Raw genomic sequence first — 17310 nt, 5'->3', positions numbered from 1 at the left:
ACGTAGATCTGTAATCCATACACCTCCAAAAGCCTGCCAGTAAGCCATCTCTTTGTGACACCGGAACTGGTCGATCCTTAAGCCTTAGAGAGTAGTGGAGGAGTAGTGACTAGCGTAGCCTGGCCGTGGTGGGGTTATGTCAAGTGCTTGAGCAGTTGTCACGCTAATCAGACGATAGTGTGACCGTGACGCACTCATCTACTGATCCAGTCTCACGGCATTTAAGCAAAAAACGCACGAAAAACGTCCATGATAACGAAAAGCATCACACCTAATATTCGGACATATTTAGCATTAGTAGCTATTTTCAAATTTGTGCTCATTATTCTTATTTAGCTTTTGAATTTTACGCATACACAGCATTTGTACCATGCTTTTGAATTTTACACATCTGTGCAACAAGTCTTTAAATTTTACACATCCGAATAACACACCTGCTATTGACCTTAGAATTGTACCAACACCAGTACGGCACATACCTTTTTTCCTTTGAATTCCTCACATGTGTACAGATTCCCTCCTGTACCTTTAAATATTTTACGCATCGGTTCAGCAGTCCTCCTGTGCATATATATATATACCTTCTAATTTGTGATTCGGAATTTCCGTCATTCGTATAAACCCGCACGAGCGGTAATGCTCGCCCAATAAGCCAACCAAGCTCATAACAGCTTTCATTAAAACGATTTAAGCTGTAGTGCATTCACTGTATGTTTCAATACACAACGTATTACAATTTACGTAAATATTATTTGGTATTATAATTTTAATTGGAATTATTATTATTATTATTATTATTATTATTATTATTATTAATAGTGTTATTGGTATTATTGTTATTAAATTTGTTATCAATATTGTTGCAATGGTTATTAACATAAGAATTTTTTAATTGCAAAAAATTACCTTTTACTTATGAGTGGATGAAAATGATGATCATTATCATCCTCATCATCATCATCATGGTGATGGTACTAATGAAAATATTGAAAACAAATTATTCGGCAAACGAATATACAAAAAATATAGAAAAATACTGCTAATCAGTTTTCATAGTTTTGGAATTATGAATCGTGATATAAAACTTGTAAACAAAAACGCCAGTAATAAAACCTTGCTTAATATTGAATTGTATTAATAATTCTATGAACGTTTGATATTAATGTCATGCATAAAATAAACTACTATTTGCAATATAATATCAATTTAATTATCTTGTCTTATACATAAACTATTCTTTAGATAATTTATAACAATTGGAGTTAATACATTAGTAATAATTCGGGTATATTGCGCAGTGGGACGGGATCTGCTTTTGTAGTGGATATTAGTGTCTTTATTACATTTAATAATTAAAATAATCCAAACATAAGTTCCTTAAATAAAGTTAATTAACCCTAGTCATATGGTTTCCACTCAACCGTTTAGTGGAAACGGTAATATTATTGTAGCAAAATGTATTATTATTGTAGCGAAATGTATTGTAGCTAGACTACAATATCCTAACCACTTAGCTTACAGCTTCATTGTTAATTGACTTAACTATATCTGCCTTATAATACAACCTAAGGTTGCTTTGTTGACTGTTAAATTAGAGGTTCTTTATATCACAGATTATTACGGCTCTTTAGGTCGTAGTTCTTCTTCATCTTCATGCAAAATATATGTTATTTAACCATATAAACTGTATTATCAATATACAATATATTTTTCGAACGTGAAGGAAAGATTGTACAGAATGGAGAACATTGTATTCAGCTTTTTGAGAAAGGATGTAGATTACGTCCGAAAATTAGGTTTTTAATACTTATGTACATATATTGGGTCTTTACTTCACCTTCATTCAAGCACTACGGCATTGTTGTAAGTTTCTTGATATAGTTTTTATTATTATTATTATTATTATTATTATTATTATTATTTATCTTAATTTTTTTAAATAGACAATCAAGAAAAAAAATAGAATTTATGCTAACAAAGCTGAAATCCACACACGAACACGTTTGAAACCTTAGTTCGGAATTTCCAAGTGTATAAGATATGGAGGACGTATCTTAGCGCCGTCCTTAAGAGACGAGTCGCAGACTTCATAAAGATAATCACAGAAAAATTCTCAGAAATGGCAGATGTAACCGGAAAGAAAAGTTCTTAAATGAGACTCTTTTGTCGAGTTGAAGCAGCTAATGGTCGCGTTCATGGAGGTAAATAAATCTGAATTGGTGATCACCTTCATCACCGAACTTTTCCTGTTATGAGGGAGGATGTTTACCACAATCTGGTGGATCATGATCAAGGGTGGCTGTTGTGGTGAGCACGGGTGCTTGTGATATCGTAATGGAACAGGGAACTAGGGAACTATCAGGGGGAAAAACGCCAAGCCATTACGACTTATATAGCACTGGGAAGGGATCAGGATAAGGATTTGGGATGGGACGGGGGGGAGGGGGGAAGGAATGGTGCCCAACCACTTGGACGGTCGGGGGATTGAACGCCGACCTGCATGAAGCGAGACCGTCGCTCTACCGTCCAGTCCAAGTGGTTGGGTGTGGAAGGGGAAGGCAGAAGAAGGAGAGGGGGGGGGGAAGGAATACACTGTGGAGCCCAGCTGTAAACTGTTTTATCACTAACAACGGCTCATCACTGGTAACTCAAATTCGAGACCTCCAGGTAACCACCTTAATGGGATTCATTCATATCGAATACATACGTTGGATTTTGTATATCTATATATATAAAGCTGCAATGTGTTAGGCAGCACCGAGACTTTGAATCACCAAGAGTAAGAAATTAATAGGAGAAAGTGCTAAACCCGAGGGTCTATACAGCAAGTGGAAGAGATATGATGACAAGGAGCGGAGATAAGACGGCGAGAAAGAGCGGTACCCAACCACTTGGGCCGTCGGAGATCGAACGCAGACTTGCATGAAGCGATGCGACACTGTACTGACCTATCAAGGTGGTTAATCATCAAGAAGAAATATAAATATCCTCACCACTGTGCATTTAATTCAACAAAACCAAGAATATCTTCTATTTAAGTGTAATTTGAAAACATTTTATCAACCACGTCCAAATAAATGATCAAGACACAACCTCGCATCTAGCTCATAGAAGGACTATCAAAGATAATTGTGAAAGATGTAGTGGAGTTTAGGACCCGTAATGCAAGCAGTTTACATTGCAGGACAGTGATACATTTCGGTGATTCCCGATGCTGTAAACCCGATAATTCTGGAAGAGCATCACAGATTTAGTATCGTTTGTGAATTTAAGCGCTAAAAGTGAACTATGCATACAAACTCTATGGCGATCAGACGAAAATAAACTAAAAAATAATTATATAAATAAATCCTTGGAATCAACTTCAGATTTGCGTCTTTTAAGTGTCTAATAAAAAAATGGATTGATAAGACTAAAGAACATATGACAAACATGAGTGGGGACCTAAAAATCCTCTCTAATAAATTTTCTGAAATTTTCTCGAAGGCTATCGCTCCCCTGACCTGACGGGGCCTGGCGGCTGAGTGGACAGCGCTCGGGATTCGTAGTCGTAAAGTGCCGGGTTCGATCTCCAGCAGAGGCGGAATCAATTAAGCAGAGTTTCTTTCACCCTAATGCATCTGTTCACCTACCAGTAAGTAGGTACGTAGGAGTTAGACAGCTGCTACGGGCTTCTTCCTGGGGATGTATAAAAAAAGGAGGCCTGGTCGAGAACCGGGCTGCGGGGACGCTAAGCCACGAAATCCTCTCAAGATAACCAAGATAAACACCTTCCTACCTAGAAGTGGTACACTCTATAATAATTATATACATTACTTATAAAAGATGAGAAATAAAACAAAAGAATCAAAACCACGCATAAACATTGGCTATTAATATTGTATATTTGCTATAGTATGTTTACAATAGGTTAACGCAATGGTAAAATTGCACGTTAAAGTTAACAATTACTGTCATTTATGACAGTAATTGTTAACTGCTATAAAATACTAAATATGCTAAATATATATATGCTAAAATATATATTATATACTAAAATATAAGTGCACTGCTCGGTGCACAAGAGCATGCAGAGTGAAAGAATTTATGTGATGTATTTTGTAAGGCTGTTATTATAATGGCTTTTTTTGGTACCCAAGACTCTACCAAAACCCGCTACTTTTGGCCTCGCTCGTTCAGATCACCCAAAACTTGTTATTATTAATCACGAATATGTCCTTATCGTTTCTGACAGTCATTCCTCCGTAATACATAGTCATTACTCCTCTTGCTTATTTTACTCCCATGAAAATAATCTATTTTCTCATATGCTGATGCATATGTATGTGTTAACAACGTAGGAATACGACACGTACTTGGTGCAAAAATCAAGAATCGTGTCAATAAGCAGCCGATGTGGCAAAGACCTTGTATATGTCGTGCCTAAATTGCTATAAAATTGAACTAGTTTGATGTACAACACAAATTTGTTGCCCCCACTACTGTACTAAAACATATGGAACGTTATACCAATTGGCAATGTGCTAATTCGTATATCAAACCATATTTATCTCCAGATTAATTTTATGAAAAGACGAAACACATTCCTAAAACAAGGTGCCCATTTAGAATGTCCAGTGACGTTCAGGATGAGTTGACAAGAGCAGGGGGTCTTGATTCATGGCGTAATTATTTTCGCGTTGTTGCAAAGTTGTCTGAGAAAGGGAGAAGAAATGGGTGCGTTGGAAAGGGTGAAGCGATGGGTTTTGGGGAGAGATGGAAAATGATAATGGGGCTGGGAAATAACTAGAAGAGTGGAAAGAACGGTAAGTTAGATAAAAGAAAGGAACAGGTGAAAGAGAAGAGACCAAACGGCTGAAACGGGGGGGGGGGGGGGTTTGAAAAGAGGACAGGCTGGCTAGAGAGATGGAATGGGTGAAAGAAAGGCAGAAAGCCAGAAGAGAGTGACGTTGTTGTTTGTTATACAATATATGACTATAATTTAATGATATATGTTGGGTTATTAAGTCTATATTTTTTTCTGGAATAAATTAATACCGTATCTGTTAAATGTGTAAACTAAGACAATTATAAATTCTCAGAAATTGTATGAATTACAGTTTCTGAATTTGTATAGTTATAAAAACTTATTCATTTATAAATAATGATTATAAACTTCGACCTGAATGAAGGAGAACGAAAGAAGGGGAGTGGGAACGATTGGAAGTGACAAAGTAATTTATATAATAAATAAATAAATATATAAATAAATAAATAAATAAATAAATGTTTACTCTGGTATTGATTAATTTATTGTTTGTGTAAAGGACTGTTTATTTATGGGAATCGTTGCTAGTGCAGTTATTCAGTTTCATTTTGTAAATGCTTATTATTAAAGTTCATCAACTTTAGTTGTGGTCAAGGGAATGTCCATTTGCTCTCCTGCAAAATCTGGATTTACTCTTTTCTGACATGTTGATTCCAATCTCCCAAGCAAATAGTTAACCTTGGTCCCGTATTTGTGTTACTCATTCTTGTATCCTTGGTAGTTTAGGTACTGTACTGTACTGCTGGTCAACAGTGTCTCACATCAACTACTGTAACAGAGGAACAACCCTCTAGTACCACGGCAGAGCATCTCGGTACAGTTCTGTACCGCCGACTGTATGTGTTTAGGCGTGAGGTGCTCTTGTTCCTCTGCTTCACCTAGAGATCGCTGGTAATAAGGCTCTAATGACTCTCTTTGATGTCACTCTGTGATATCAAACAGAGCAGGTGACTTCCTGTGGTCCAATTACAACCGTTCTTACGGATGCGTCATGACAAAAATCATCTGTTAGATCCAAAGTCACGTGACATCGACAGATATGGCGTCAGAGCTCTACCAGGCACTACATTGTTTCCCCAAAAATAATATATAGATAAAACCTTATATTAACCTTATTTCATAGGTTTATACATCTAAACATATATCAAACATTTCCAAGAAGTCCTTCATGTTGGTAGCAGGTGAGTATTCCCCCCTCAAAGAAGGCCAAAAATAAAACAACAAAGTTCCCTACACACACAATGTGTTTGTTGAGGCCATCCAACATTTAAAATACGAACAGCCATTAGCAAACGTGGCCTAATGAGACTTTGCATCCCTCTGCGGGTGGCCATCCTTTGTCAAAACTTGGACCTGCGTTTTAACTATTTCAAGCAGGCTTTCTGTAGCCGCTGCCAAGTAGCAGGGCTTTAAAAGCTTCCCAACACGGTGTTTGTAGAGTTAGATATGAAGCAGGAAACATAACCATGCCAAGGGAGGGCCCACTGTTGCCAGAAGATGCCACAGACCTTGAACTGAGGCGTGAGAGACGAGTGAGAAAGGTGAGTGTGTATTATGGGGTGATGCCTAGGAGAGAGAGAGGGATGTGTGTATGTGGAATAGGAAGATAGTGAAAATAAATGCAGCGTTGTGTTAAATGAGACAACTGGAAGTAGAAGGCGAGTATATGGACAGTGGCAGGATGTGTGGATGGTGTACAGATGTGTGGATAGAGGGACGGATATGGAGAAAAGGACGATACTGTGGCGTGGGGAAGGCTAGAGGTAGAAAGGGTGATTTTAGGAAAGAGGGGCAGTCAAATAGGTGTTCATACAACACCGAACTTTGACTATCAAGGGAGGGGGGAACACGTCGAAATACAGAGATCAAAACGAGCCACGTACTAAACGATCTAACAAGCTGTACAGAAAGTAACAATATTATCTTCCACCTCTCCATCAACATATCTACCAAATTAATAAACTTTGTTATTTCTTGGAATTTTGTGCCCAATAGTCTTGTAAATATTTTGTTTGTGCCCAATAGTCCAAGTAAAAAAAAAATTGCCTTTGCAGCGTTGTATATTTCACATCTTCGTTCGTGTCCCTATTGCATATATAATGAGGACTGCAGCATTATACGCGGCTTTTGCATAAGCAGCATCATGAATATGAATCATACTGTACGCCGGAAAACAAAAATAGTCCTTGAGACTCAGTGGATAAAGTTTTTTTTACATTAATGCATGTATCATAAAAGATATTTACAAATTTGAATGCAAAACAAAATGCTCGGCTGTTGATGACCAGGAGGAAGGCAACTTAGGATCAAGTAACAATTAAAAAAAGTACATAGCAACAAAATTTAGGAAGAACTTTTCGACACAATTGAAAGAGAAGGACCAGAAAGGAAGAGGAGAAGGAAGGGGAGGAGGAGCACCAGTAGTGAACACCAGCGGTGAACACCAGCGGCGAACACCAGCCGTGAACACCAGCCGTGAACACCAGCCGTGAACACCAGCGGTGAACACCAGCGGCGAACACCAGCCGTGAACACCAGCGGCGAACACCAGCCGTGAACACCAGCGGTGAACACCAGCGGCGAACACCAGCCGTGAACACCAGCCGTGAACACCAGCCGTGAACACCAGCGGCGAACACCAGCCGTGAACACCAGCGGTGAACACCAGCGGCGAACACCAGCCGTGAACACCAGCGGCGAACACCAGCCGTGAACACCAGCCGTGAACACCAGCGGTGAACACCAGCGGCGAACACCAGCCGTGAACACCAGCGGCGAACACCAGCCGTGAACACCAGCGGTGAACACCAGCGGCGAACACCAGCCGTGAACACCAGCGGCGAACACCAGCCGTGAACACCAGCCGTGAACACCAGCGGTGAACACCAGCGGCGAACACCAGCCGTGAACACCAGCGGTGAACACCAGCCGTGAACACCAGCGGTGAACACCAGCGGCGAACACCAGCCGTGAACACCAGCCGTGAACACCAGCGGTGAACACCAGCGGCGAACACCAGCCGTGAACACCAGCGGCGAACACCAGCCGTGAACACCAGCGGTGAACACCAGCGGCGAACACCAGCCGTGAACACCAGCGGTGAACACCAGCGGCGAACACCAGCCGTGAACACCAGCAAGACATTTCTTCCATATCGTGAGTCGTTCATCTTGTGAATCTCTCTCTCTCTCCTTCGACCACAATTAAAACCATATTATTTGAAAACCTTCTTCATAGCAAAACGAAGATAAAACACATATTACATATATTTTTTAAGATAAATAAATCTTACCTTAAAATAAAGTTAAGATAAAACTAAAATAACTTTGACAACTTTATGAATAAGAAAATCTGCAAGTGCCTTATTAATGACATTTTGTGACATGAGAAGTATTATACGTTACCGGCGAGGCTCAATGATTGGTGGGCATGTGGCTCTCATATTAATAGTTGGTGGCTTGAATATGTGTATAATTATCTGTGTATGTTTGCATGCGTTTGTGCGAATGTGGTGTGTGTGTGTGTGTGTGTGTGTGTGTGTGTGTGTGTGTGTGTGTGTGTGTGTGTGTGTGTGTAGGTGCATGTATGTATGCAGGAGTTAAGTGCTTAATAAATCCTGACCCGGGTGACAAGATCACCAAATCCACTCTCGTAAACAGTGGTAGCAACAGTCGCAATATTTCACAGGAATCAATGAAATATAACAAAATAAGTTGTTAATAATACGAGAGTTGGTTTAAGGATCAACTATAGCAATTTCCTATAATTAAAAGCGAGATATTACTCGTCCCATTTTGACATTTAGTCAAACGTCGTCTACGTCTTTAACCATACGTATACCAAGACATTTGTCGCGTTATGAGGATGCTGCCGTTACCAGCAACGAGAACTTGCAAACGAGGAATAATGAAGGTATCGCAGTTGGCCTATCATCTGTACTAATTGTTTCATATCATCTGGTGTATCCAACTTGATTCTTAACGGTGCAATAATTAGCGTGAGATATTTTCCCACCACCACAAGACGGATCACACGACCTGATAATGGTCCAGGACGGATCGACACGTCGTCGCCTCTCCATCTTCTGAGTTGTGGTTTGGTCATCATAGTAGACCAGACCACACACTAGAAGGTGAAGGGACGACGACGTTTCGGTCCGTCCTGGACCATTCTCAAGTCGATTGTCAATCGACTCGACTTGAGAATGGTCCAGGACGGACCGAAACGTCGTCGTCCCTTCACCTTCTAGTGTTTGGTCTGGTCAACTTACTTTAGCCACGTTATTGTCACTCATCGCCTGCAGACGGAAAGTTTAATTTTATATTACACGTATCGCTTAGTATAATATAGAATTAAACTTTCCGTTTAACCTTTCCTCGCCTCTGTTATATTTGTGATAACAAAACGTTTTTCAACTTTATGAACGAGACAAAACGACCGAGAACTGATGTAGAAAGAGGCTTTGAGACCATTCTCAAGACCATTTTTCCTCTCCTTCAACTTCGTCTTCCAGGATTACCGCCCGCGGCCATAATCCATTAAGGACAAGATGCCCGCGCTTAACCATCTTCAGACTTACAGAACCTAAAGAAATGGACGAATCGATAATGTGAAGAGAGTGAGTGCCTCAGGGTACGCGCAGCTTCTTCAAATTTACTATCCGATTTCATTGCATTATTTACATTAGTTTAAATGATAGCGTGATGCGCTAGCGATAATCAGATAATAATTATTCCAAACGAAATAAAAAGTATTTAAATGGTGATTCCTCGATTAATTTATTTTATTATTTTGTCGGGGACAGGCAGCATGTGTATTTAGATATTCATTAGGCTTATGTAGGGGTCCCACAAGGTCGAACTACTGACCCTAAGCAGGATGAAACCTCACAATAAGCTGATTAACTCCGGATACCTATTTACTGCTAGGTGAACAAAGGGGGAGGGGGATTATCAGGGGGAAAGGGCCAAGCCATTACGACTATATAGCACTTGGAAGGGGGACGGCATAAGGATTTGGGATGGGACGGGGGTAAGGAATGGTGCCCAACCACTTGGACGGTCGTGGATTGAATGCTGACCAGCATGAAACTAGACCATCGCTTTATCGTCCAGCCCAAGTGGCTGGGCATCGCCAAGCACTAGGTGATATCAAACATGCCCAACAATTTCTATCCCACCCGGGATTCGAACCCCGGATTCCAGATTATGAGTCAAGAACGAACCCAAAGGGCTTAATTTATCCACCCAATGTTCTCCGGTACACAAACACTCAGTGGTTCACTCACCTTGCCCCACCCACACTCATTCTTCATCCTATATCATCATCTTGAGACCCGCTCCTCCTGCTTTAAAGTTGGAAGAATTACACTTTCTAAGTTCTCCAACACGACCATTTATCAATGAGGAGCCACTTCCCAAAATGATTCATCACAAGCGTGTTTAAAGCTACGTTGGTGGATCCATTTCCTTGCCACCAGATCCAATATTTCCACAAACGATCTCTGTAATTAAGGCTTTTGTCTATTGAAACCCACCAGTTATGGAAACTGTATGTGTACATACATGTACATAAAAGCAACCTGTCCTACAAAGAACGTCGCTTTTCGATCGTATGCCTCACATAAGGCAAACAATTGTCGTACTAGAATATGAAAGCTGCTTGCGAAAGTGACGTACTATCTCGTTTTCTGTTTTGGGTCCTCTGGTAGGTTAAGAGAGGGCCCTTTAACTTGACCGTTTTCTTGACGTTGGGGAACTTTAGGAGGACGGACTGATAAAGGAGAGCTTTCCATGGTAAGAATTGAATTGGAAGGTGACCTCAAGTTGCTGTTTTCTTTACCACCAACAAGAGAGTCGTTCATGAGCTTGTGCACCGCATAAGATCCATAAAAACTGGCGTGGTTTGCTAATTAATGTGACTTTCGTGATGTTGTGGTTACATATGAGATGGTGTCAATGAGCTAAGTTTTCGGTGTTTTGCCTTCCTAATTATTCACATTCTTATTTACTCTTCAATGAATCGCATTAATTCCAATCCTAAGGATTTATTACCCAAGAGCCTCCCCCCCCTCCCTCTCTCTCTCCGCTAGAGACAATCACACCCTCATATATATCCTCCCGTAGTCGGTCCCTCTCCGTCGGTACCTACCTTAGGGTGTTCTCTGACGGGAACCAGGACCTTGACCGTCACCCTGATGGGCCTTTCTCTGATAACATCCAGGTATCGAGGGTCCCCACGCCGCGTCGTTCCTGTTCCTCCGGTGCCGCCACGACCATCTGTGGAGGAAAATCTAAAGATTATTCACTGTTAGATGCTGAGTAATTCCACCTGTTGCATTATGATCATTTACACAGGTTTTTTTGCAAAAAAAATAAGATGGCAGGAAAATAGCAGAAATGAGATTTAAATATAAGAGAGAGTGAACACGGCTGACACCAGGTGCTTCAAGGTGATCATGAGGGACATTAGAGGCTGTATGAATCGAGTGATGGTAGTTTAGAAAAAAAAGTTACTAAGACGAACATTTTGATGGAGCTAAACTCAGAGGGATACAGGAAGATGCCAACTGCCACCTTCTGCAGGGTAACAAATAAGATAACGTCAGATGATTGAAAGCTGTCGAGGGAGGCCATTAACTGACACGAGGTTAGATAGTAATGTGACAAAGAAGCCAATATATGATTGTTTGTTGTTTGTAATATTATTCCGAACTGAATATTATCGAATGTTGAAGATAATTTCTCTTAGTCTACGAGGAGTTAAAATGTCACAAATCAAAAAATATAAATACAAATAATATACGGTCCACTATTTCTATAACATTTACAGGAATCAGTAGTATAATAGATAGCTGAAATGGCTGACTATATTTTTGCGAAAAAAGGGAATTGCGTGACAAGCAACTGCAGGACTTAAAGAGCAACACGTCGAAGACTCTCACACACAGAACAAAGCCAGAAGGAAAAACACGCCACCGCTGACAGAGAAGGAGGATGTCTTACGCAGCGAAGAAGAAAAATCGTGCCTCGATCTCACTCAGGTTTTGTTTTTGGGGAGTAGCGAACCAGGAAGCTGCGGAAATGGTGTGTGATGGAGTGGCCGGTCGCCCGCTTGCTGCAGGATGTCGCGCGTGATGGAGTCCACCATCCTGCCCCCCGTGTTGACATCACCAGGATGACGCACGTGATGTCCACCATCCCGCCCCCCGTATTGACATCACCAGGATGACGCACGTGATAGAGTCCACCATCCCGCCCCCCGTGTTGACATCACCAGGATGACGCACGTGATAGAGTCCACCATCCCGCCCCGCCTGTTTTGACATCACCAGGAGAAACAACTGAGAGCCCGCAGTTGCAGCACCACGCTAGAAAAAATATCTCCTCCAAAAATAGCCAGAAATATATGCAATCAAAAGCAAAACAAACTGCAGCCATCACAACAGCTGCTTCATCTGTAAATAGAGCAAGAGGAAGGACAGGACAAGACCGAGGGAGAAGGAGGGTGGAAGGCCAATGAAGGTGTGGGAGGACGAAGAGCGACTTGACTCGTTTTATTGTACTGAACAAGATACAAGGTTGGTCCAACGGCAAGCACCCAAAGCTTATTGTGGCACTCCGGATGGTGGCTCTACTCTGGGAATACCGGTAGTAGGCCTCTTCTGAGATTCCCGGTAACTTACTCCTCGTCTGGAGGTATACGTAAGATACTTCGTTCCAATCCCCGAGTAGTGGACCTTATTTGCAACTACGACTGGTGAGCCTAGTTTTCAGAATCAGGTGTTGAACTTGTGTTCGAATACCTGATTCCGTGTTCGTCCATACTCCTGTCCATACGTGGCTGGCAAACCACGTATGGACCTTGGGATGGTGTACTTCGTCTGGATCTCAGGCCATAGGGGAATCATCTTGCCATAGGGCAATCACCTATTCTAAAAATAACATTATATTCGCAACATGATCTAGTTAGGCAATGATCAGATCAAACGATTTACTAAGCAAATAATTTTGTCAGCTATGATTTATAAAGGACCTCTAACATGAACAATACAGCACTTTTAAAAGTGTTATTACAACTAATATTAGCACATAATAGATTTGTCTCGAGCATAAAATTAAGTTTTCGTGCTCCTGGTCGTTTTCCGCGTTCTGTTATTGTTATTGCTGTTGTTGTTGTGGTTAACAGGACAGTGTCAACAGTTTCGTGGCTGCTGGCGCTGTTTCTGCTTGTATTTACACTTACTGTTGATGCTCACTGTCACTGTTCAGTCTGGTGTTCTTCTTAGTTACAGAACTTTTTCACGAGGAGACTGATTTCATTTTGAACATGTATAACTTCCGTAGGTATAGTGATGTTGTGACCAGTATTGCTAGTAATGCTGAGACCATTATAGCTAGTGATGTAATCGGTGTTGCTAGGGATGTTTTGACAAGCGTTTCTAATGGTGATGTGGCCAGTATTGCTAATGATATAGTTAGTATTGCTAGTAACGTTATGCGAACCACCATTGCTAGTGATATTGAGGAATTGCCACTGTGTCTTGAAATATATGTGTCTGTAGTTTAGAGATATTTTTTAGAAACATATCCGTGGGCATGGGCAAGAGTCGATCACAGTCGTTGGTGTCGACCCTTTGAAGTGTTCGGCACAGAGACAGCATCTTGCATGTCGCATCTTGCATATCGGACGTTCGAATCCCTATGGTCTAAGTGGTTGGACAGCGTTCCTTTACACCTTCCTCATATCCAATCTCTAATCCTATCATCATATCCCCTTCCGTGTATTATGTAATCATCCAGGCTTAGAGTTTTTTTCCATAATATCCTTCCTTCAGCTCGGTAACGGGTATTAGTCGATGATCGAGACGAGTTCGTTTAAGTTGTGCCTTTATATGAGAGTTACATGCTGTAGAATAGATTCTAAATTTATCTATATCGAGAGCGACATACGAAAGAAAAAGAAAGGGAGAGAGAGAGAGAGTCAGGCGATGAGCAAAGAAGAGTAATTTGGAAGAGATTAGCCAAGATACAAAAGGAAGAAAAGAAAGAGAGAAGCAAGAAATACAGGAACCAGATATACAAATGTGGAAAACGGAGCTTAACCCATCAGTAAAGTTTAGCTGGCGACATATGTACGTATAAGCCGTCTGCATGCAGTTTGTTAGAGAATTAATTCAAACTGACGTAACACCTCATTAAATGATACGGGAGGTCGTAAGGTAAGCCAGCGCCTGGTTTCATAATCCCCTGTGATCATGGCTAACGAGGTGCCTTGTAGTGATTGGTGGCGCTTGACTGCTATAATACTCAAGAATTTGTGGTCATTACCGTGTTTAGAGCAGATGAGAGATTGGTAATAATAATTGGTGATGAACTTGTTGGAAGTGAAGTTGTTAGCAGATCCTCTTGTTAGTAGAATTATATATATATATATATATATATATATATATATATATATATATATATATATATATATATATATATATATATATATATATATATATATATATATTATGTACTTAGTTTGGCGTCATTACCTTTTGTATACAAATGCGTCTCGACATAGATGTTAACATAATTGGGCAACATCACCCGTCACCCGCAAATGAATCCTAAAATTGCATCCCATTCAGTGGTCAGTTTTCCCTAAAGTGTGTGATCCATCTTCTTACAAAGCCTAAGATCTTCCAATCCGCTGTTTTTATGGTACTGATAAACTAGGTCTTATCGCAGAGCTCCCAAGAGGTCGTCTGAGATGGTGAAAGCAGCAGTGTGTGTTGAGGGTTAACGCCTCCCCGATGACCACTCTACTGTCACCTGGAGCTGTTTTAGATTGCAAACGAACGAGGTCCATTTAGATTTCACCAGGACATGGGCGAAGTGAGTGGAAGATGTAGTCACCTTACGACCTCTAGAAACTCCAGAGAAAGGGCCTGGAGAATAAAGATGGTAAAGGGAAGAAAGCTGGATAATAACAATACGAAGCAAAGGGAAATATTATAATGACACTGAGGAAAGATCGTAGTGGTGATGATGAGGAAACAGAAGGTACAGGATAATAACGAAGGCCTGGAGGATCCTGAGGGGTACGTTAATGAGGAAGGAAGCAGATTTTATCGACGGGGATGGAGGAGCTGAGTTAACAAAGAGTCCGGACCGACAGAGGTGTAACCCAAAGATCAGGAGGGGAAATGCAACACGAGACGGTAGAGGGGAAGAATAAATGAACGGAGAGCAGTTCAATCCCGAACAGGAAATGGAAAGAAGAAGTGAACAAAGACAACGGGGAATAAGAGACTGCTCAGGTGATAGTGTAGGGTGAACAGGATTTCAGGAAGAACATACACAAAATATATTCGATTTTCTTACATAAAGCTATGGAAACAAAGCAGAATCAGATATTGTTAAATCACGTGAAGACGATCGAAGCAGGAATACAGGTCGTCTTATACAATTCAATAACTTTATTCAAAAATGTTTGTGTAGTACTGTAAGCTTATAGTAGGGTTAGTTTACATACGTTTATAGTGAATTATTTCCCACGATATAAGAAATATTATAAAATATTAAATTTTTTATTTTTTATATTAAATTCGCTATCCTTCATTTTCCCATCTGTCGTCAAAACAGCTTCGTGGATGCATGTAGCAAGCAGCAATAGCTAATCTGATCGAATTATATACATTATCGGTATCAAACCTGCTTGTGGAAGTTAATAAGCTTTCATAGTCGGTCCAACGTAACAAACACTTAACATTAACAAAAACTTCTGAAACCCCGAGATGACACAGCTTAACAGCTCTCTCTTTTTACAAGTCAGAATTATACTATTTTCCTAACATGAATCCTAAATCAATCTTACCGGCTGTTAAGTGAACAATAAAAGCTTTTTCACTAGATTTATCAGAGCAGAAGCATCACGTTAATAAACTGTCCCTTAGAACTCAAGTTACCACACACGCAGAGTCACGACAAAGAGAAAACGAAATAATAATCACTGCCTGAGTCTGGGACTCTCATCATGAGTTATCAAGGAGGAAAGCAAATCACAAGACAAAAAATAATCGCGGAACACGCAATCAAAAGTCCTCCAGAGAGGTAATTACTCTAAGAAATTGTTCAGACAAAGGGAAAAGAAAAACCCAGTCTTTGTCCAAGAGTGCGAGACCCGCCATAGACGAGGGGAGTCCAAAACGACTAATGATGCCCTCCGGCCTGTGTAATAGACAAAACTTGGGACAAAAGAAACGGAACCATCGCACTTAAGGAACAAAGAAGGACTTGACTCTCGTCATAACAAGGGGAAAGGTCTTCGTTAACGTTGCTTTAATAACCAGTGGAGGTGCTAGGAGAGGGGGAAAGAGAGCGAGAGCGAGAGATAGAGATAGAGAAAGGGAGAGAGAGGCAGAGAAAGAGCGAGAAAGAAGCCGTCAGTTCTTTTAAAAGATATAAAAAACAGAGCACATGTAGAGCAGAATATTTTCAAAGGAAGCTCATTTTGTAGTCAACACGGCCTCTTGAAGCCAACTCAGTGGCCGACATTAGCTAAATAACCACAATTCTGAGCCCTTTCGAGTACTGTTCCATATTCCAGCGTCGACTAGTGTATGCGGAACACACCACGTGCTGGACCAGGCGGCTGTATAAGACACAAGGGGCTCAGATGACCATGTTAAACTTCATTATTGAGCGAAAATATTAAACATAATACGAAATATAAGCCATTCGAAGAAAACATATATAGTATAGAACCGTGTTGAAGAGGGTCCCGGCTTGGGACCGAAGTATCCAGTCTATATTTCTTGTGTGTTTTCTAAATAATGGTATAATATTTCAACTGAACAAGACGTGTTTAAGCTTAACTTATAAGAGATGACTAAGACCTTGTGCCTGAGACGCTGCCAATATAAAATATCCAAGGGCTCTGGGCAACATAGGATAATTTTTTGTATTAATACATTAGGTACATCTGCATTTGTGCAGTTACCCTAGACTATATGAAGGGGAATACAGTGTCAAAAAACTAGCTACGTGATGCTAAAAAAATCCCCATCACACAGGATGGTTAGTCATACAGAGGCTTATGATAAGTAGTCTGCACTGGCTGACTCTGGGTGCATTATGAGGATGATGTCCTCATAACATAGGATCATAGCTTCAGGACTGACATTAAATCTACGTATATACACACTCATAAATAATATACACTTCTCCGTGTGTGTGTATATACTCCTGAGCTACAAGTGGCTTGATATAAACAGCGACTAAAGTAACTATTAAGAAGCAAGACCACAACACGTGTTACAGTAGTCAACATCGTCACCTTCTACGCCCCTGGTCTCCACAGGACCCTCGTACTAGCTATTAACACGACAGAACTCTCATCTTATGTGACTTTCATTAAACAAAACCTGAAGAAATTGTGCACCATGATAAAAATCTCCTCATTACTGCGGACCGCTCAAGCTTGTCCTCTTGTGAATGTAATATCCGGGAATTTAA

General features: G+C 40.6%; 1 protein-coding gene across 5 annotated transcripts in view; it reads right to left on the bottom strand.

Annotated features, from left to right (window-relative positions):
• The window catches only part of LOC123768642 (KH domain-containing, RNA-binding, signal transduction-associated protein 3), a 632375-nt gene that overhangs the window by 234791 nt on the left and 380274 nt on the right, over window positions 1–17310 (bottom strand). For all 5 annotated transcript variants that reach the window (XM_069316370.1, XM_069316372.1, XM_069316371.1 and 2 more), the window contains one exon: window positions 10958–11085. In XM_069316370.1, coding sequence (XP_069172471.1) covers window positions 10958–11085 — 128 coding nt within the window. The remainder of the gene's footprint in view (window positions 1–10957; window positions 11086–17310) is intronic.

This window comes from Procambarus clarkii, chromosome 83 (genome assembly GCF_040958095.1).
Source record: "Procambarus clarkii isolate CNS0578487 chromosome 83, FALCON_Pclarkii_2.0, whole genome shotgun sequence".
NCBI classification, from domain to species: domain Eukaryota; kingdom Metazoa; phylum Arthropoda; class Malacostraca; order Decapoda; family Cambaridae; genus Procambarus; species Procambarus clarkii.
The sequence above is the reverse complement of the archived record's forward strand: the minus strand, read 5'-3'. Positions and strand labels throughout refer to the sequence as shown.